General features: G+C 41.3%; 1 protein-coding gene across 3 annotated transcripts; it reads left to right on the top strand.

The window, feature by feature from the left end:
- Positions 1–11,061: 11,061 nt before the first annotated feature.
- LOC138947355 (15-hydroxyprostaglandin dehydrogenase [NAD(+)]-like) lies at positions 11,062–22,530 on the top strand. Of its 3 annotated transcripts, none has more exons than XM_070318809.1 (8): positions 11,062–11,171; positions 15,099–15,215; positions 17,386–17,509; positions 17,811–17,917; positions 18,761–18,857; positions 19,360–19,439; positions 19,840–19,988; positions 21,400–22,530. In XM_070318809.1, the coding sequence occupies exons 2-8, from the start codon at positions 15,114–15,116 to the stop codon at positions 21,581–21,583; spliced, it is 843 nt and encodes a 280-aa protein (XP_070174910.1). In that variant the 5' UTR covers positions 11,062–11,171; positions 15,099–15,113; the 3' UTR covers positions 21,584–22,530. The 3 variants fall into 3 exon arrangements, with proteins under 3 accessions (XP_070174910.1, XP_070174911.1, XP_070174912.1); XM_070318810.1 differs by having other exon boundaries at positions 15,096–15,215; XM_070318811.1 differs by having other exon boundaries at positions 19,840–19,956; positions 21,400–21,569.
- Positions 22,531–23,069: the final 539 nt, after the last annotated feature.

Here is a 23,069-nt window from a genome sequence, read left to right as displayed (position 1 = left end):
GACTAAAAAGCAACAGTCCAACTAGCCATTTTGAAAGGGGTAAGGGAACGAGGTGGGGGGGTGGGGTGGGGGTGGGGGGGGGGGGGTAGGGGGCTGTATAGGGAACTTAGGTGCTGACTATACATAGCCAACCCCAAGTCAAAGAAATGCTTGGCTCAAACGTATACAAAGCGAAGACAAGATAGTGTACAAAGACGTGTACTCTGGCCCCCTTTCCAGGATCAGAGGTTTCTTATCTGTTGTCCGAACAGCTACGGACACGGGCTGACCCGTTCTTTGTACAGCTCTCCACTGACCACGAAGGGTCAGTTTGCTTACAGGCTCTCTCCTTTCCGCGCAGAGGATCATGTCAACAACCACATATCAGTCCAGGCTATTGCATGAAATAAGAGAATCCTTCAGATTAAAGGCACACTAATACGGCTCACCATCTGAGAGCTGGCCAGGACCTGGCCAGAGAGAACAACCCCCGACACACAACTTTGGGGAACTGTAGAACTTGCGCCGAACCTGCGAGTTCATACAATCAGCAGACGCGTGTTTCTTTCAGGCGATATATTCTTTCCGCTAGCCGCTCGCGAAGCTAGGAGGCGAGATTGTCTATGAAACGGTGTAATGGCTAGCTACGCAAAAATTAAACACCATTGGTTGATTCCGAAAAGGTCGTCTGCACTGGTCGGTAAAAAAAAAACATGGACAGCCAATCGGATGGGCAGCTGCGTGGCCGCCATGTTTTCTCGCCAAGCGAGCAAGCCCAAAGCTACCTAGAATTCGAGGCGAGAATTCTAGCGTCACTCGCGGCGAGATGTGCCCAAGAAACGGTACTTCCTCGCCCCACTCGCCAATCTCGCCTATTCTCACCTGTAAGAAACAGGGGACAAGCCTAAGATTATAAGGACACAGCCGTCGAACGCTGAAGAAGAAGAAGAAGAAGAAGAAGAAGAAGAAGAAGAAGAAGAAGAAGAAGAAGAAGAAGAAGAAGAAGATATGGCCAGGCTGTTACATGGAATACCACTATCCTTCTTCACCGCACACCGAAAATGCACAGCCTAGGTGTAAGTTCGCTGTACAAATAAGACATGTTTTTGACAAATCTATTTTGTAAAAGCCATTAGTGTCTTTAAGAAAAGAAAACAAAAATGAATTCACTGTTCTTCAAAACAAAAAGAGAACCCAACAGCAACCAGTTTTGGTAAATTCTTCCGTCCAACGCTGAAGAAGAAGAAGGTAAATTATTCATCAAATGTTCAATCAATCAATCAATATGAAGCTTATATAGCGCGTATTCCGTGGGTACAGTTCTAAGCGCTTGTCAAATGTTCGTCAGACAGTCGCTGATTTCGTCATAACTCTTCATAATTCTTCTTCACCACGGCTCGTAGTCAGGACTTTAATTGTTGGTATGTGTCCAAGTGTGGGGAGGGGGGTGGGTGAGGTGGGGTGGGGGGTGGGGTGGGGATGGGGGTGGTATTATCCCATGTAAGAACCTGGCTATGATAAGATGGTGAGGCGAGTTGTCTTACGAAGATGTTTCACGCAGAGTGTGCCTTTCACCCCATGTATAAAACGAGCTTCCGACAATTTTACAGATCCCATACACATTACACACATACCAAGCATCGACACCGTAGCTTTATTCGGTGCAGAGTAAATGATATTGTTTTGTTGATTTTCTTTCCAAAGTGAAAAGCCTCTAATTAAGTGGGCGAAGTCTACTTCACGAAGCTGGCTGCACGACTTGTTGCTTCTGCGAATGAGTCGACTTCGGGCTAAATTAAAGACGCACCTAACACAATCTGCTTGGACGATTCAGCAAAACGACCCCGATGGCTGTTGATACCGATTGAAAGGATGCTTTTATTATATGTAAAAGCCCAGTAGATATTTGACCGTGACCGCAATGGGTTACCCAGGAAGGATAGTACCTTTAAACACTTGTGTAGACAGAGATCGCCTTTCTTCTTATGCCCTGCTTGCTCGTGCAGCGCCAGTGATGACATTGTGACGTTTTCAAATACGTCACGACACGATGAGTAAATACGTCACCGCGACGCGACTGCTGGCGTGTATTGATGTGTGAGCCCTTTCATGGCCTTTTGCGGTCAGCCTGTGCTAACCGATTCGTGCTTGTACCCTTCTTCGTGGTTGCTTAATATTGTAACGGCGGGTATGAAGGGAAGGAAGAGTGGGGTGGGGGTGGGGGGGAGTATCAATGCCTGCATGCTCCCTTGCATGGCCTTTAGATGTTAGCCTTAGCTGACTGATCCCGACTGTTGTTTGGCGGACGTTGAACTAGTGAGTAAATGTGTAAGTTGATAAAAGGTCGGAAGATGTGGGGTTGTAGGGGCTGTGATTGAGAGTGGGTGAGGGGGGGGGGGGGGGGGGCAGCGAGTCTTTTGAGGCCTTTCGGTGTCGGGCTGAGCTTACTGAATCCTCCTGTGGCTTCGTGGACATGAAAACGGTGAGAGAGATGGGAGAGGTCAGGGTAGAAGAGGCTGGTGTGAGGCATCTGTAGCCGAAATACAGACAACGGCCAGTTTCATCTTGAGAACCGATATCCTTTTTTTTGTGTGCTTTTCTTTTTTTCTTTTTTTTTTGGGGGGGGGGGGGGTATTATAAGATGTTTGGTGTCTTGTTGACAGACCAGCTTTTTTGTTGGTCCAAGGGGACCATGTCGTCTTTTGTTTCATCTTTATCCCCGAGTACGCTAGTACTAGGGCTCAGCAGACTTTAATTGTGTGTCTGTCTGTCTTTCTCCACTTAACAGCTTGTTGCTGGGAAACTACTGGGCGCAGTTCGTTCAAAAGTTGATACACTAACTTGATAATAGGTCCGATTGATCGTATTAAAACTTCATAATGTTACCTGGGACCTAAATGCGAAATAAACCACAAAAACGACTTGGCCGTAGGAGGAGTTCACACCGGCGGGGCAACACGCAGCCATTGACCTGATAGAACAGCCGAACGCGTCACACAAAAATACGTCATGACAAAGTTACACGCAAAGCGAAAGAGACTTTGACGTCATTTACTTTTGTTCGGAATTTTCCGTCTGTTCCTAGCTTGTCAGTGAAGACCTGACGTGAGTAAGCTTACCCAAAACGTCTTTGTTCTTTATTCTCATTGCAGCTGTGAAATAATCAGTCTTGTGTCTCGGTCGTGTAGGTACAGAGTTTGCTTCTGCAATCATTGTGTTCGTGTTGATGACGGCTTCATAAGACAAAATAATAAGCGAATCTATCGCGAGGAAGACGTTTATGTACAAATCACCGAACCCAACCCATTTTTTGTGTGCATTTTTCTGAAGAATAAACTGCATGTGGTTAATTTTATCCGTTTAATGCTTGTCGAAACGAGCCATAGGGCTTTAGAATAAAAGATTTCACGCATTGCTTGGCCATCTGATCACAGATGAGGTCGCAGTTTGTAGGTTGAATCTATGAATCGGCCAGAGATAGATCTGCATTTCTGGTCAGAAACCAACATTCACACCACAGACATTCCAAACATTTATATTTATTGAGCGAGCCAGTCTGAAGAGTACTCGGGTCCAGCGCGAGCGTTTTTTATCGACCAAGGCCGAAGGCCGCGGTTGATAAATATAAGACAAAAGGCGATATGCTCCCCGAGGACCAACAACAAAATGCTGGTCTGACAACAAGCCACCAAACATCGTTTTTGTCATCATTTTGGTTGTGCAAAAAAGTGCACAAAAACCCACAGGGAGACGAATTTTTAGAATCCAACTCCAGGCCACAAAGCATCGTCACAGTAGCACGAGATAACACGTCAAACTTGTATGTGACGTCACACGTAGCTTGTTGACGCTTTTCTTCCAGTCTAAAAATGTACAGAGCTGCGATCATTCCTGTGAGTTCAGTAAGTGTTGAGCATATTTCTTTTCTTTTGAGTGTTTATGACTTTTCGTTGTGGATTTTGCAATTACAGAGATAAATTGCTAATTGACCATGCGTCGCCGCGGTAATTATCAACATTGATTGGGTCTTTGAGAGTGAATGCTTACAATCGTTGTCTTCAGAAACACAAATCCAAAGCCGCGATGGTTCCACACATCAAACAATCAGCCTGATTGGCTTTTACTTTGACAATCCACGTTTCACCTGAAAGCTTAAACCCATTCACCACCTCGAGTTATTGCATGGGGAACATGAGATTTATTTCCCAGGTGTTTGTGAATGAAAACTCGTGAAAATGATGACAATGTTTTATATGCACATAAACACAACATAACATACAGCACACACAGAATGTATTAACATAAGATATGATTGTCTTAGCGCATACACACACACATACCTAGGCAAGACACATTCATAGACAGTAGGGTGGGTTGTTGAAAAGACAGGGGACATGGAGGGTGGGGGGGGGGGGGGGTGGGTAACTGAGGTTGGGGTGGGGGGGGGGGGGTAAGTTGGGACGGTGGTCACACTTTAGCCTCCAAGTATACATGGGGTTTAATTATAGGCATAAACGTATTGTATAACCTGTTATGAATAAAATAATGGAACAGGGGGTATCACATTGAAAAAAAATTCATACGAAATCAATCAATACAATTATCCTATGGCATCAATGAAAAAAGTGTCTATATAAAAACCAATCCTTTGCAAATTTACCATACTAATTATTTACACTAGCATTATACTTTTCGATTAAAAACCTTTGTTTACAATTTTTCACAAAAACATTTAGTGTTGGGACTGTCTTATTTAATTTGGCTCCAAATATACTTTGTTTGGCAAGGAGAATAAACAAATCAAAAACAGCATCCGTATGAAAGTTGTCTAAATACCCTAAAATGACAAGCTCTTTTGACAAATACAAATTACTGCAATGTGGGAAGTTTAGGCATAACCATTCTGGGTGGCCGAGTGGTAACGCACTTGCGTTCGGAAGCGAGAGGTTGCGAGTTCGACCCTGGGTCAGGGCGTTAGCAATGTTCTCCCCCCTTTCCTAACCTAGGTGGTGGGTTCAAGTGCTAGTCTTTCGGATGAGACGAAAAACCGAGGTCCCTTCGTGTACACTACATTGGGGTGTGCACGTTAAAGATCCCACGATTGACAAAAGGGTCTTTCCTGGCAAAATTGTATAGGCATAGATAAAAAAAAATGTCCACCAAAATACCCGTGTGACTTGGAATAATAGGCCGTGAAAAGTAGGATATGCGCCGAAATGGCTGCGATCTGCTGGTCGATGTGAATGCGTGATGTATTGTGTAAAAACAAAAATCCATCTCACACGGCATAAATAGATCCCTGCGCCTTGAGTCCGAGTCTGGAGATACGCGCGCGATATAAGACTTCATATAATAATAATAATAATTCTGTGAAGTCAGACCAAAAAAAGCTGAACTTTTGTGCACTCCAAAAACAAATGTTCTACGGTTTCCTCTTCCTGTGTACAAAAACTACATAGTGATGTGTCGGAAATGTTCATCAAAAATAACAGGCGTTGAGTGGGAAAAATTCTATATAGTATTCTATATTGGAACCACCTCAGGTATGTGTCTTGTGTAGTTCGCCTTATTGTCAAAAATACCTTTCTAACATTTACATCAACATTCAATAAATTAGACCACTCTTAATAACTGTTCTTTTTCCAAAGGGGGTTAAATTTCTTCTGGACCAGGACCTGAACAAATTCTCAATGTCTACCAATTTATGTTCATAATTAAGGGGTATAATGTCATCTAAGTTGACTGAAAAAACAATGCCAAGAACTTTAAATGTTACAGGGTTCCAACTGAGCCTAAGTTCCGGCATAAATTTAATATTACAATTTTTATGTGAGCCTATCCAGACTGCCGTGGTTTTCTCATAATTCATTTTCAGACCGGATATAGAGGCAAATTGCTTCAAAACGTTCATACATGCACAACAAGATTGTTTTGAACCATCCAGAAATAGGGCGGTATCATCTGCAAACTGGGATATTAATATTTCATCATCTGCCACCTTTATAGTACTTGTAATTGCCTTTGAAAACCGATATCCTAGTACAACAGTCCAACGAAGAAGTTGAGGAGGAGGAGGATGAACAGGGTATAGCTATGGTCTTTGTTTTATTTCATTATAACGTTGTAACGGTGAATGGGCGGGAGTTGGGTTGAATTGGGAGCAAAGACGGAGGTGAGAAGAAATTTTTTTTTAATTTTTTTTTTTTTTTTTTTTGGGGGGGGGGGGGGTGGAGAGCGCAGCGATGATCTTTGACAGCATAGTTACACTCACTAGCCATCGTTTCCTGTATGTTGTAATATTGTGCACAAGGGTTCAAGGTTGGGGGAGGGGTGGAGGGGAAGGGGGGTATCATGAATTTTTAACAGTAAGTCCTAGTTTGTGGATGTATGAAAATGCACTTTTAAAATGATGGTATCCACTTGTACTATACCGGCACGGTTGGCCTAGTGGTAAGGCGTCCGCCCCGTGATCGGGAGGTCGTGGGTTCGAACCCCGGCCGTGTCATACCTAAGACTTTCAAATTGGCAATCTAGTGCCTGTTCCGCCTGGCGTCTGGCATTATGGGGTTAGTTCTAGGACTGGTTGGTCCGGTGTCAGAATAATGTGACTGGGTGAGACATGAAGCCTGTGCTGCGACTTCTGTCTTGTGTGTGGCTCACGTTAATATGTCAAAGCAACACCGCCCTGATATGGCCCTTCGTGGTCGGCTGGGCGTTAAGCAAACAAACAAACAAACAAACACTTGTACTCTAATGCGACGAAGGTATAAGGTGTGTTTAATTTATTCATTATAATTTTCCCTTGTCAATATTTGTTTCTGTAATTATCAAAGTGTCGAAGGGCGACTCATTATGTGGCTTTTGTAGTTTCATTTTTTTTTCTTCTGAATGATGTACGGAGGGTGGGGTGGTGGCGATAAAATGGGGCGGGGGTGGTTGGGTGAGCGGGTGGGTGGAGGGGGCGTGGTAGCATTAGTAGCAACACCACTACTTCCCATCAATAGTATCAGTATTCATAACTATCATGTATAGCATCACCTCCCACTGTCATCATGTCCAACAAACGACAACGTCGTCATCATTGTCGTCGTCGTATTCCTCCTCCTCATCATCATCATTACCAGCAACAGCGGAATCGTTTCCAACAAGTTTCAAGTGCGTTACTTCGCGTGTGAACTCGGAATGTCAGCACAAGGGAGACAACTCGTAAATAACCCACGTCCGGAGTATTCAAACGAAATGGTTGAATTACCTCCCTTGTTGGAATATGGTGTGTGTGTGTGTGTGTGTGTGTGTGTGCCTGTCTGTCTGTCTGCCTGTCTGTCTGTGTGCCTGTCTGATTGTTAGGGTCTTTATATATATATATATATTAACAGCTATTGTGCTTTCAGCGTAGCAATAGGGTCCGATATTTAGACGAGACAAGTATAATGCCGACAACAAAAAGAAGTTTGAGTTTTTTTTTTAAATTTTGAACAAGACTACTTATGAAGAAGACCAAAACACAACATCAACGGAAAACTAGAAACAACTGAAGATCTAGGATGCAACAAGGGGAGGAAAATAGAACAGCTAATCCGTACAAAGCGAGCAGACGGCAGCGACGTTTTCAGTTTGGTGAATGGCATTTAGCCTATATTTGTCTCGTCAGGAACGAATTTTTCAACCTCAGTTATAAACGACTACATGAATGTTAGTTCCATGGGTTGTACAGCAATACTTCAGAGGGGAAGTGGAGTATTTAGTGTGGAGTTACGAGATAAGAAAAGCCGAATGCGAAAGTTTGTGTCAGTCGGCAACTGTGAACTAAGCTCACAGGCACACAAAAACGGCTGTTCCGTTTTACTCCCCTGTTTGTACTACATCTTTTGACTTTGGGCATTTTGTGGTGTTTAGGGACAGAAAATAATAGGTTTAGTCCTGTTTCATCGGGAAGTTAGCAGAAAAGGGTATGCTATCGACATTTGTAAAGCTGAAAAACATTCCCGAGAAGAATTTCAAGTTGTCAGTGTATGCTGTTGTCGATCAGTGAAACATCGTGTGGTACAGATGGGTAAACCGGAACCATGCGTCTTTGTTATTGCCAATATACTTCCGTAGCATTATGCTTTGATGATCGGAAGAGACCATCCAATCACAGCCCCCGAATTCCCCCACGTGTCCATCAGAATAGCTATATATGTAAATAAAGCTAATGCAACACAATAAATACAATTTGTCATCATTTTTACGAGTTCATTCACAAGAACCTGGGAAATAAATCTCATGTTCCCCAGGCAATAAATCCCCGGTTACCATAGTTGCAGGAAGCAGGTTATACATGGATAATCAAAAGCAAACCCAATAGAAACGCTCGAGGATTCTTCGGCTCTTTTCATTGGTGTTTCCCCAGACCAAAACAGACGACACGACACTGCTTTGCAAAGTTCCAAAAACGAACTGGCAAACTGGCAAAAGTAAACAAAAACATTCAATCACTCAGCTTAATATTTACAACAGAAAGCCGAGGGGGTGGAATACCGAGATGAACCTACAGAACTGTGCATCCTCAAACCTGACATATTCATCACAACATTTAATGAACTCAAAAACACAGAAAGTTGCTTTCACACGCCAGCTTTGATTGCCAGTGGTTATCAAACCGGGACTCGTGTGGTTATCAGCACGGAACCCGTGTTTCAAAGCATGGCTCCCTGGGTTGATTGTGCACTTATTTTCTCACTACCAAAATGATGACCAAAACGATGTTTGGTGGTTTGTTGACAGACCAGCTTTTTTGTCGGTCCTCGGGGGGCATATCGACTTTTGTTTCATATTTATTGACCGCGGCCTTCGGCCTTGGTCAATAAATATGAAACAAAAGACGATATGCTCCCCCTCGGACCGACAAAAAAGCTGGTCTGTCAACAACCTATCAAACATCTTATAATGTCCACATAATAACGTAAAACGTAAAAACAACAGAGAACAACACATACCTAAATCTGTCAATAGAGTATAGAGTGTAAGGGGGTAGAAAAGGGGAACCAGTGATGGGGGAAGGGAAGATGACGTTGCTCATATTACCTCATGTATGCAAACATAGCACACTCACACACACACACCCACACACACACACACACACACACACACACACATACACACACGCACGCACACAAGAACGCACACACACTCACACACACACACACACACACACACACTCACTCACTCACTCTCACACACATACACTCGTACAGTCACATATACTCGAAGAATCCCCCTCCCCTCCTCCCCTCTCCTCCTCCCCCCCTCTCCCCTCCTAATGAAAACGTTCAACATTGCAGAGCTGAATGTGACTATATAGTTTAGAGGCAATAGGAGGATAACATTCAAAAACCAGAAATTAAACAACTCAATATTCAACAATGGCCTAGCTTGCAAAAAGAATTATAATCTTTGTCACCCCGATATAGCAGACCTACTTTTTGACGATAACCTCACGCTTGTGCTGATAACACTTAGCAGACTGTGTAGAGTTTAAAGGTACACTCCTTTTTATGTAAGTGTGTACACTATTTGTCTAAATTGATTTGGCAGATTTTGACTTGTATGTCACCAAATAAATTAAATGCATAATCATTCTCGTGTTAACAGTTCGGCGTTTTATGTTTTGAAATTGAAAAAGGTGGTTTAAAAATGATCGATATTAGGCACATGCAAATTTTTTTTTTATTACAATGGGTTTCACAACTGACTACATCAAATTAATGAAAATGATAATTGGAGTTTCACTCCAAAGATGATGTATTTGCGTTTTGGAAAGCATTTTGAATGTTTCTTATCGAATGTAAACAGTGCAAGATTTAAAGGGTTAGACCTAGTGAAATCACACTTTTGGAAAGCAGTATTAAAATATTGGCTGGATAATAACCACTACGATCGTGGGACAGTCGGGCCGACTTTATTATGGAATAATGCATGCATAACGTATAGTGGCATAGTTTTATTTTGTGAAAGTTGGATACAACGAGGTGTATTGGTATTAATTGACATTGTACGTTCGGGAGACATAATTATTATCATATCAATATATAATGTGATTTGATTGGATATTCGCCAAACCGAATTCTTGAATATAATGTTGTAAAAGCTGCTGTGTCATTATTTATGAGGAAAATTGTTGTAAATATGACTGATGATGTTTGTATTACCTTACCACTGTTTGACGGCAAAAATGTGTTAAGTGCCAGAGAATATAGGAAAGAGATTATTAATATGAAAACAGATGTACCATGTTCCGGAGGATTTTGGAAGAGAAAGTTTAATGTAGAAATTGATGAACGATCTTGGATAGTTGCCTATCAGTCAACACAAGAGACTAGATTAAGAGTTGTACACTGGAAAATTATGCACAACATTTATCCGACCAACATTCTCTTGTGTAAAATGAAAGTAACAGAAACTAATAAATGTAATTATTGTTGCGATGTAACTGATTTCATTGAACACTTCTTTTTTGAATGCCCGGTTGTATACGAATTCTGGAAGTTTATTGAAGAATTTATTTGTTGTACTTTAGAAATTAAGATTGTTTTGAAAGTTAGTGATGTTTTATTTGGTATGCATTTTGTAAGGCACTGTGCAGAATGTCAACAATCATATCCTATGACGGGTTGATGACCTGTGGCCTATTTCAGCCCTTGTTGAGAGACGTCTTTGTGTGTTAAACATGTAATCAGTGATCTCTAGCGTACACTAAAACTGGTTTAACTATATTCTTAGAACGTGTCCATAAGCATTCTGCCTGTTAACGTTCTTAATGTTGTTACTGTTTAAAACGTGTATGGAAGAAGATTAATAAAAAAAAACATGCTGAAGCCAACTATATGCTTTTGTGTTGTTCTTTGAGAGAAGGTCCAGAACATACTCAAGTGGGAGACTTCTTGATTATCTCAAATTGCATGTGCAGTGGATTTTTTTTATTCACAAGACACTTATTATTTTGTGTTATTATTATACACCTGCCCTGTGCCTGTGGTTAACTTTGATTCAGAGAGCTCAGACAGATACTTCGCTGTTGATACCATTTTGTGTGAAGTGCAAGATACATGTAGTTGATTGAACTACATCCGTGTGCCTCGTGCCTATACACCCACACGTAGCTTCTTTGACGAAAACATTCAGTACGGGGACCCTATTTCAGACACATTTTGGTGAGTAAACAGTTTCAGTAATTTAATGTTAAGTTGGTACGATTCCCATTCTACAAGAAGACTTTTGTTTGTTTGTTTGTTTGTTTGCTTAACGCCAAGCCGACCACGAAGGGCCATATCAGGGCGGTGCTGCTTTGACATTTAACGTGCGCCACACACAAGACAGAAGTCGCAGCACAGGCTTCATGTCTCACCCAGTCACATTATTCTGACACTGCCGGACCAACCAGAGCTAGCACTAACCCCATAATGCCAGACGCCAGGCGGAGCAGCCACTAGATTGCCAATTTTAAAGTCTTAGGTATGACCCGGCCGGGGTTCGAACCCACGACCTCCCGATCACGGGGCGGACGCCTTACCACTAGGCCAACCGTGTCGGGACATTCTACTAGAAGACATGCAGTCAAAGGTTGACTAAGTGTTAAAAAAAAACCCAAAAAAAAACAACCAGGGATACATGTATGCCTAACGTCACATACCTGACATACACTCTAAACTGAAAAGTGTTCCAGTTTTGAACACATTTGTTGTAACCAGTTGTGAATACTATATCATTATACTTGCATAAATAGCACGCGTTATAAACACTATTTTGTGTTACCATGTGAACTACATGTTTCATATGTTTCTCATGTTTCAGTATAGTTATAGTATGTCGCACAGTGTTCACAACTGATAACAAACCGGCACGGTTGGCCTAGTGGTAAGGCGTCCGCCCCGTGACCGGGAGGTCGTGGGTTCGAACCCCGGCCGGGTCATACCTACGACTTTAAAATTGGCAATCTAGTGGCTGCTCCGCCTGGCGTCTGGCATTATGGGGTTAGTGCTAGGACTGGTTGGTCCGGCAGTGTCAGAATAATGTGACTGAAGGTTTCAAGAGTTGATTATACTCATTACAAGGGGCATGGGGATGGTTGGTTGGTTGGTTGGTTGGATGGATGGTTGGTTGGTTGGTTGGTTGGTTGGATGGTTGGTTGGTTGGTTGGTTGGTTATTATTTGGTATTGTATCTTCAGCTGATATTGCTATCCAAGACCGATGCAAGTTTGTTACCTTCTCATGGGGATGGGGAATATTATTTACATATACAGGCATTGGAAAATGGCATAGCAAATGTTTAGTTATCAAATGGAACAACCTCAACAACTATCGCATGGTCAAATCAACCACGCACACACATGACACTAACATTTAGATAGCCGAGGTGCACACACAGACAACACACACATGACACTAACATTTAGATAGCCGAGGTTCACACACAGACAACACACACATGACACTAACATTTAGATAGCCGAGGTTCACACACAGACAACACACACATGACACTAACATTTAGATAGCCGAGGTTCACACACAGACAACACACACATGACACTAACATTTAGATAGCCGAGGTTCACACACAGACAACACACACATGACACTAACATTTAGATAGCCGAGGTTCACACACAGACAACACACACATGACACTAACATTTAGATAGCCGAGGTTCACACACAGACAACACACACATGACACTAACATTTAGATAGCCGAGGTTCACACACAGACAACACACACATGACACTAACATTTAGATAGCCGAGGTTCACACACAGACAACACACACATGACACTAACATTTAGATAGCCGAGGTTCACACACAGACAACACACACATGACACTAACATTTAGATAGCCGAGGTTCACACACAGACAACACACACATGACACTAACATTTAGATAGCCGAGGTTCACACACAGACAACACACACATGACACTAACATTTAGATAGCCGAGGTTCACACACAGACAACACACACATGACACTAACATTTAGATAGCCGAGGTTCACACACAGACAACACACACATGACACTAACATTTAGATAGCCGAGGTTCACACACAGACAACACACACATGACACTAACATTTAGATAGCCGAGGTTCACACACAGACAACACACACATGACACTAACATTTAGATAGCCGAGGTTCACACACAGACAACACACACATGACACTAACATTTAGATAGCCGAGGTTCACACACAGACAACACACACATGACACTAACATTTAGATAGCCGAGGTGCACACACAGACAACACACACCAGTAGACTTCGCAAAGTCTTCTTCGTCCAACTGATATCAAACCGAGGCGATCATGTGACTACGTGACTACGTAACCTACCATCAGCAGCCTTGCTGCATTCTGAGTAGTATTGGCAACCAATTAAAATGTCGCTTGTTCATGTCAATGCTTGTTATACTCTCAGGTGCCAGGAGACTGGTTCCGTATAACTCTCATTTACTCTATCACACATTGTGTATGCATTTAGAGCGCTTACTTCCATTTGTTCATCAGAGTAGTATTGGATTCATGTTGTTGCTGAGAATTTTACTTTTGGAGAATCGCACAGGTGTCAGAAAACTTTACACAATACATTCTGCAAAAAATGCCCATGCTGCACAGAAAGAAAAAAATGTCAGGATGTGAGTTTGGGGTATTCGTCCATGCGAAAGGATGCACTTTATTGTGTTTATTCAAGTAAATGATTATTATACTGTAGACTAGTGTTGAAAAACTAAATAATTCTGTACTCACCAATACAAGGACAGCACATGATAATATAACATCTCATTTTTGCTGGTAGAAGCTTCTTCATATCTTACCATCCCGAAGAAGGCAGTAACGTGCCGAAATATTGATTATAGATATAAAGGTACCTAACCTGGTTACTGGTGTGTTTTCTTTTTATTTGAATTATAGAAGCTTCTTCAGGAGTAACAAACAAACAAACAAACAAACACACACAAAAGGAAACACAAAGCAAAGGCAGCACGAATATTGGAGATTATTCCCCCCTCTGCTTCTTTACCTCTGTAAACTTGTAGAGCTAGTTATTTTTCGATAATGACCCAGCAACCAAACAAATAACGAGCCAGCAACAGCCTGAATCCTCGATAGTGCAATGGGTTGAGAAGCTGTTCTGTTTTGGTACTACTTTTGGGACTGAAAAGTTCCGAACGCTCTATACGTACGAAATATACATCTCTGGAGCAAACAATACAAACATACCGCATTTAAATTAACAACTACAGGCCTGAACACATGAATCTCCATATAAAATCCATGAGTTAGGTTGTTTTCTGAATCTAGATCTGCCGTGCACACACCGTTCATCACAAGCAGATTCCCAAGGCAAGTAACTCATACTCTTGCCGACAAGAGTAGTTCCCCTTCTTTTAACGCAGTTTCTTCGACAACACTGACTGCAATCCGACGGTCAGTTTTCAACAATATTTCATTTTATAAACAGATCACACGCAACCAAATGCACACATCTCATCAATTTAAACAACATAAAGCGGTTTCATACACTATTTTCCCCAGAAAACTGAACTTCATACAGTAATTAACGTTGGAACACGGGTGCAAAAGTTCGTCTGCTAGTCCTATTTGACGAAAGAACATTATCCGAAACGATACTAAAACATAAACAGAACACACAATATCTGCCTTTACCGCCACAGCAGAATAACAGCATATCTGTGTACTTGATTTTAGTCTAAAACAGGGAAACTGACAAGAAGTGTTAACAGAATGGAATGATTTGCACGGAACTATACAACCGCGCATTAATCGATCGCCTGCGCAGGTTGACTGGTTGAGTGATTCGGATTCGATCAAACTTTCGCACAAAAACTCCTGTTTTCTTTGAATAACTGAAGAAAGGAGGAATAAAGAGGTTACACACCTCGTCTCAGTGATTATTAAAAATAATGGTCTCAGTTCGCGGTCATGAAAAAGCTCGCTGAAGCTCGCATTTTTCATGATCCGCCAACTTCGACCATTATTTTTAATAATCACTGAGACTCGGCATGTAACCTCTACATATTTATTAACATACTGGTAACATCTGTCAGCAGATTTCAAGGACGTAGATGTCAAAGATGGACGTGAAAGACAAGGGAATATTTCTCACTGGCGGTGCTGTGGGTATCGGACGCGCCGTGCTGGAAGCGCTATTAGCAAGGGGAGCAAAGGTGAGTCATTACTCGGCAATAGACATGGACATAGACATAATCAAAAATCAAGAAAGGTAGGGTGTTGGAACGTTTGTTATTGACAACACAATACATTCACAAATATTTTGACCCAACGGTCTTTTAAGTGAACAGACAAACAAATATTCACACAAAACTTATCTTGATAGAATCAGTTTTAATAATAGGACATAGACATATACAATGTTATTACTTCAAGAAGAGAAACTCAGGTGTGGAGTATCACACCATCAGACAACATACAACATTAACCGTAACAACATACAACATTAACCGTAACAACATACAACATTAACCGTAACAACATACAACATTAACCGTAACAACATACAACATTAACCGTAACAACATACAACATTAACCGTAACAACATACAACATTAACCGTAACAACATACAACATTAACCGTAACAACATACAACATTAACCGTAACAACATACAACATTAACCGTAACAACATACAACATTAACCGTAACAACATACAACATTAACCGTAACAACATACAACATTAACCGTAACAACATACAACATTAACCGTAACAACATACAACATTAACCGTAACAACATACAACATTAACCGTAACAACATACAACATTAACCGTAACAACATACAACATTAACCGTAACAACATACAACATTAACCGTAACAACATACAACATTAACCGTAACAACATACAACATTAACCGTAACAACATACAACATTAACCGTAACAACATACAACATTAACCGTAACAACATACAACATTAACCGTAACAACATACAACATTAACCGTAACAACATACAACATTAACCGTAACAACATACAACATAAACCGTAACAACATACAACATTAATCGTAACAACATACAACATTAACCGTAACAACATACAACATTAACCGTAACAACATACAACATTAACCGTAACAACATACAACATTAACCGTAACAACATACAACATTAACCGTAACAACATACAACATTAACCGTAACAACATACAACATTAACCGTAACAACATACAACATTAACCGTAACAACATACAACATTAACCGTAACAACATACAACATTAACCGTAACAACATACAACATTAACCGTAACAACATACAACATTAACCGTAACAACATACAACATTAACCGTAACAACATACAACATTAACCGTAACAACATACAACATTAACCGTAACAACATACAACATTAACCGTAACAACATACAACATTAACCGTAACAACATACAACATTAACCGTAACAACATACAACATTAACCGTAACAACATACAACATTAACCGTAACAACATACAACATTAACCGTAACAACATACAACATTAACCGTAACAACATACAACATTAACCGTAACAACATACAGCATTAACCGTAACAACATACAACATTAACCGTAACAACATACAACATTAACCGTAACAACATACAACATTAACCGTAACAACATACAACATTAACCGTAACAACATACAACATTAACCGTAACAACATACAACAGTAACCGTAACAACATACAACAGTAACATTCCTCGCATGCACATCAATATATGGAAGGTCGGACTGGTGGTGGTTGGTGTTGGGGTGGGGGGGGGGGGAGGGGTGTGACCGATGGTACAATGTACCACTTGACATTATTCACACATTTAACACCAATTGCACTTTTTGCGACAGTTTGCAATTCAATATTTCGCTGGTATATTTTATACAATATCTGTAATTGCCTTCGACACAGTCTTAACATAATTTTGTTCTCTTTAAAACAATTACCATGAAGTGCACTATTCACGACAGTTTGCAATTCACTATTTTGCAGGAATAGTGTATAATTATGATATCTGTGATTGGCTTCGACAAAATAAATGTCACGGTTGATGCAAATTAAGTCTTAAACTTTGTTCTCTTTAATACATTAGCATGAAGTGCATTTTTCACGACGGTTTGCAATTCAATATTTTGCTGTAATTGTTATACGATATCTGTATATAATTGCCTTCGACAAAATACATTTTACGGTAAATGAGAAGTCTTATACTTAGTTCCCTCTAAAACTTTATTTTGCAAACAGTAAGTCAATTCATATTGACTGTGTGAAGGGTGAATGCATGGATGAATGATTGATTAATTATCTTTACTGTTTTCACGTAGGTTTTGTTCTGTGACATCGACAAAGTAAAGGGGCCAGAAACTGAAGCCGAGATGCGTAAGCAGTTTCCATCTGGTGACGTCAGCTTTGTACCATGCGACGTCACGAACGCTGATCAGCTGAAAGGTGCTTAGAGACTGTACTTATTCATCAGACACCGCTTGCTTATTGCTGCTAGGCTTTTGCAAAAATGTAGCACAACGGCTACGGTTTGTGGCCGTGCTCAAATAGGTTCTTGCTTGCTCGATATCTCTCTCTATAAATCGATAATAAAGATTTTGTCTTGTCTTGTCTTGTCTTGTCTCTCTCTCTCTCTCTCTCTCTCTCTCTCTCTCTCTCTCTCTCTCTCTCTCTCTCTCTCTCTCTCTCTCTCTCTCTCTCTCTCTTTCTCTCGGCTAGTTTTTAATTATTTCTCCCAAAACTTCAGCGGCCTTCACACAAGCAGTGACAAGATTCGGGGCAGTGGAGCTGTGTATCAACAATGCGGGGCTGATGGACGAACAGAACTGGGAACGGGTCATTGCTGTCAACCAGGTAGGCTAATGCTTTTTAAGAGCCTGTCTTCTTGTGCGGGTTATCAGGTACAACATCAAATATTTGTATAGGCTGTTACGTGTGATAAGGGAGTCTTCCCACTTGAACCCAAACCCAAACCACAGCCCAGCAGCGATGAATGGCACCTAAGTAAATCTTCGACATTAATTAGTATTGCCCAGGTCAGTTTTGCTTTCATTCGGTGAGAAAATGTCATTGCTGTAACCGATATGCTGCATTTTTCATATTCTGCTTTTGTATACCCTCCACCCCCGCGACTTTTGAGCTTGAAGCGTGTACTCTTTTAAAATATGGTTTTACTGGTTAAACTGGTACTATTCTCCTCCTGTTCAGGATTCCCGCCTTTCTTTTGTTGTTGTCGTTCGCTTCTTTCTTTCCGTTTCGTCTTCCTTCCTCCCTCATGTCAATCTACCTTACGTTATCTTCTTCCTTTCTGACTATCCGCTGTTTTTGTTCCTGTGTGACTCACTAGGACTGCATCAGTCTTTTCTCTTTTTACACTGACCCCCTAACCCCCACCCCCTTATTTGTTTCCACAGTTATTTCTCTATTCTGAAAGTGTCTCTGATCGTGTCCTCGATTGTCCACGTGGTGTATGATTATATAAAGAGGATGACAGTCGTTTGTTCATTTCAATGCTTGTTATTTTCTCGGGTGCCATGAGAATAGTTCCGACTAACTGTCACGTACTCTATTACACAAGTCGAATGCATTTCGAGCGCTCAATTGCCTTTGTTTAGCAGCTCTTTAAACAGCGCTCCGCCTTATTTGTTTAAGATTGTCTGTATCATTATATTCTCTTGCTACCACTTGTGATGTCAGGTGGCTCAGATACGTGGCAGTCTGATGGCTCTGGAACACATGCGGCGTGACAGAGGAGGACGAGGAGGAGTTATCTTCAACGTCGCTTCTATCAACGGTAACGTAAAGCACCTCGTATACATCATTATTATCTTCAGCAGCAGGAGCAGCATCGTGATCGTCGTCGTCGTCTTCGTCATCGTCATCATAATGATCATCATCATCAGCAGCAGCAGCAGCAATTGTCTCCCTGTCGTTCTCCTCGTAACTATCGTTGTCATCATGCAGTAAAAGCAGCCAAACCAGCCCCAGCAACGTCAGTACTAACATCTACAGTTTAATTTTGACACTGGTATTGGTCTCACTGTCGATTGTACCGGAGTACGAGTCAAAATCAGTAGACACTTCCATGTTGAATCACGACTACCAGAAGAACAAGAATCGGTTTGAATTATCTATGAACTGTTGAATAAACACTGTTTAAACCAACAAGAAAGACAAACGCGTGAAAGACAAATCTTCGCACTGCTAATATATGTATACCATTTAACCATGTTTGCTAAACTGTACCCATTACTGTGACTCACTGATGCCTAATTATTGTCTGTGTTCTCATACAGCGGTGTACTACGGTGTGTGGGAGTTCCCTGTGTACACGGCAACTAAACACGCCATGGCTGGATTTACCACCAGTTGGGCTGTGAGTTATGTCTTTACCTGTCTGCTCGTCTGCCTGTCTGCCTGTCTGCCTGTCTGTCTGAATGTATGTATTATGTCACATTCTCTTTTTTATTCACTTTGAAGTATGTCTTACTTGGGTTGACAGAACAGCCCTGGCAGCGAGACACACGGAGTGAGGTGGGGTGTGATATGTCCCCATGTGGTATATTGAATGATGTCTTACTTTGGTTGACAGAACAGTCCTGACAGGGAGGCACACGGAGTGAGGTGGGGTGTGATAATTATGTCCCCATGTGTTATATTGAATGATGTCTTACTTTGGTTGACAGAACAGTCCTGACAGGGAGGCACACGGAGTGAGGTGATGTGTGATATGTCCCCATGTGTTATATTGAATGATGTCTTACTTTGGTTGACAGAACAGCCCTGACAGCGAGGCACACGGAGTGAGGTGGGGTGTGATATGTCCCCATGCCTGCCTTACTGCACTCAACGCCTGGGAGAGGGACGGTCAAGTCTATGTCAAGATGGATGAGGTGAAAGCACGTGATACTACTAACTGGCTGACGTAAGGAAACGCATCTTTGTATCCTTGCTCGGAAAAGGACTCACTGAGTGGCTGGTTTAGGCAATGCTTGTTCTTTTCTTTTTGCACGAAGAGAGACTAGCCGATCGACTTGTTGACATTTGTATGACGTGAGCATTAATACAGGGTTTCAGGCACAATACCTTGTCGTACAATCTGTCAATAGACAAATAAAAACATGCAATACACGTGGACAAATCAAGGCAAGACTTCTTCTTCTTCTTCTTCTGCGTTCGTGGGCTGAAACTCCCACGTACACTCGTGTTTTTTGCACGAGTGGAATTTTACGTGTATGACCGTTTTTTACCCCGCCATTTAGGCAGCCATACGCCGTTTTCGGAGGAAGCATGCTGGGTATTTTCGTGTTTCTATAACCCACCGAACTCTGACATGGATTACAGGATCTTTTTCGTGCGCACTTGGTCTTGTGCTTGCGTGTACACACGGGGGGTGTTCGGACACCGAGGAGAGTCTGCACACAAAGTTGACTCTGAGAAATAAATCTCTCGCCGAACGTGGGGACGAACTCACGCTGACAGCGGCCAACTGGATACAAATCCAGCGCGCTACCGACTGAGCTACATCCCCGCCCTGAAGGCAAGACAAATGCAAAATGTATACTGAACAAAAGCATTAAAATACAGAACAGTTGCAGGTTTATAACCACTACAATATTGTGGTAAAAACATCACACACATACACACAAACACGCGCGCACACACACACACACACACACACACACACACACACACACACACACACACACACACACACACACACACACACACATACACACAGACACACACACATAAATACACACACAGACACACACACACACACACACACACACACACACACACACACACACACACACACGAAATAAATATATACCAGTTGGAGAGAGAGGGAGAGAGAGAGAGGCGGAGAGAGAGAGAGGGGGGAAGAAAGAGAGAGGGAGGGGGAGAGAAGGAAGGAGAGAGAGAGAGAGAGAGAGAGAGAGAGAGAGAGAGAGAGAGAGAGAGAGAGAGAGAGAGAGACAAAGAAACAGAGACAGAGACATATTATGTTTCCAGTGGTCAATTGGTTTATTGCATTTAGTCAATCGATCATTGCTCAATAGTATTATCGATTCACTTAATTTAATGTAGTTTCTACAAGATACAAGATATTTATTCACCAATTTTGCAAAGGGATTTCATCTTGGCACGGCACGGTAAAAATAAAATAAAAACCAACCAGACACATATGCAGACACACATCACCATGCATGCATACATACGTACATTACACTGTCATGCACACACAGACACAACTCACACACACACACACACACACACACACAATTATTTACTGTATAGATGTATATTTACCATCGAGAAATGTATGTTTTCAGAGCCAAGGAGGCATCGTACGCTTTCTTCACGCTGCTGGATGACAATGACAGCAATGGCGGACTGATGAAGATATGGAAGGAGAACGGACAGGTGTTCCAGGAGCTTCTCATGATGGACAAAAGCACGGTACCTATCACCGACCTCTATGCCAAATACAAGAAAGTGCAGCCGGCTGATCAGTGATGAAAGAAGTTTGGAAACTGTATGGCTTGAGCACAATGTGGTTTTTGATTTTGAAAGTTGCACCTAACTCTATGCCAAATACATCAAACCCGGCTGATCAGTGATGCAAGAACGTTGACAACTGTAAGGCTTGACCACATCTGGTTGATATTAAAAGTTGCACCTAATTCTATGACATACCAAAAATAATTGTGATAAAATAACTTCGGAAACTGTATCGCTTGACCACTTTTAGTTGATTTTAAAAGTTGCACCTATTTCTTTGAGATAAAGAAAAAGTGCAACTGGCGGATCGGCAATTAAAGCACCTGGTCTTGACCACATTTTGTTTTTGATTTTAAAAGTTGCCCTTAATTCTGTGACATATAATTATAAACAAGAAAGTGCAACCGCCGGATCGGCAAAGGAAGAATTTTGGAAATTCTATGGCTTGGCTGCATCTTGTTTATTTAATTGTTCAATGTTGCACATCATTATAATATGTCAGAAGCAAGAACGTGCAATCAGCTGATCAGTATTGAACGAACATTGAAAACTCAATGACGTGACCACATTCTTGATTTTTATTTTGAGTGTTGTGCATAATCCTAATAGGTTTGTTTCTGCATTTTTTATTTTATTTGTTTGTTTGTTTGTTTGTTTCCTTGTTTTATGTATCACTATATTCTAATGTGTTGCGTTGACATGGAATGTTTGATATTTCGCTGCTATTTCTCTGCTTACCGGTCAGTCTTAGCGAGTTTGATGGCACATGAGATGTGGCCATGTGTTTGACTTGCTGCTGTACTTTGTTGATGATATTCGTATTGCCTTTAAAGGTGGTCGTCGACATTTTTGCTTTGTTTCAATAATCTTATGGTTAGATTTCAATAAAAAGTTATGTCAGATGATGAAAGAACCATGGGAAAAAAAGTGATAGAAAAAAATATATATGTAAAAAAAAAGTTTTTATTTTTGGGTAGTGCCTCTGACACTTCCAATATTGTGTTTTCTGTTTGCTGAGAACATGTGCTTTGCCTAAAAAAATATCGACCAATCCAATTCATGTCACTATGCTGACAGCTACGCCCACACAATCACAGCAACAGTTTGACACTGGGTATTGGAGTGTTGTCCACAAATATTTGTAAACGAACGAGTCAGTTGCACGGTATTTGAGAGGAGTTTTGCCCTCGGTATTTCCCAAATAAGGATATCCTACTATGCTGGATTGCTACAATGCATTTTAAAACGGCTATTCTTGATCGAAGGGGGGTGTATTTTTGATATTTGTAGGGAATAGACTCAGCATTTTAATGGTCAGATGTCTATTTACAGGGTGACACGAAAAAAACAGATCCCACCAAAAGTTTAATATTTTCTGAAATAATCAGCCGATTCTTTTATTTTTTCAGGTGAGCCAAGCTGAAATGATGTTCTAACAGCCCACCAAGTTTGAGCTTCAAGATGTCATGGACAACGGAGCATAAGACATTTATAGTCGAGG

The sequence above is a fragment of the Littorina saxatilis genome, linkage group LG14 (assembly GCF_037325665.1).
Source record: "Littorina saxatilis isolate snail1 linkage group LG14, US_GU_Lsax_2.0, whole genome shotgun sequence".
Lineage (NCBI taxonomy): Eukaryota > Metazoa > Mollusca > Gastropoda > Littorinimorpha > Littorinidae > Littorina > Littorina saxatilis.
Note: the sequence above shows the minus strand (reverse complement) of the source record. Positions and strands in the feature narration are given on the sequence as shown.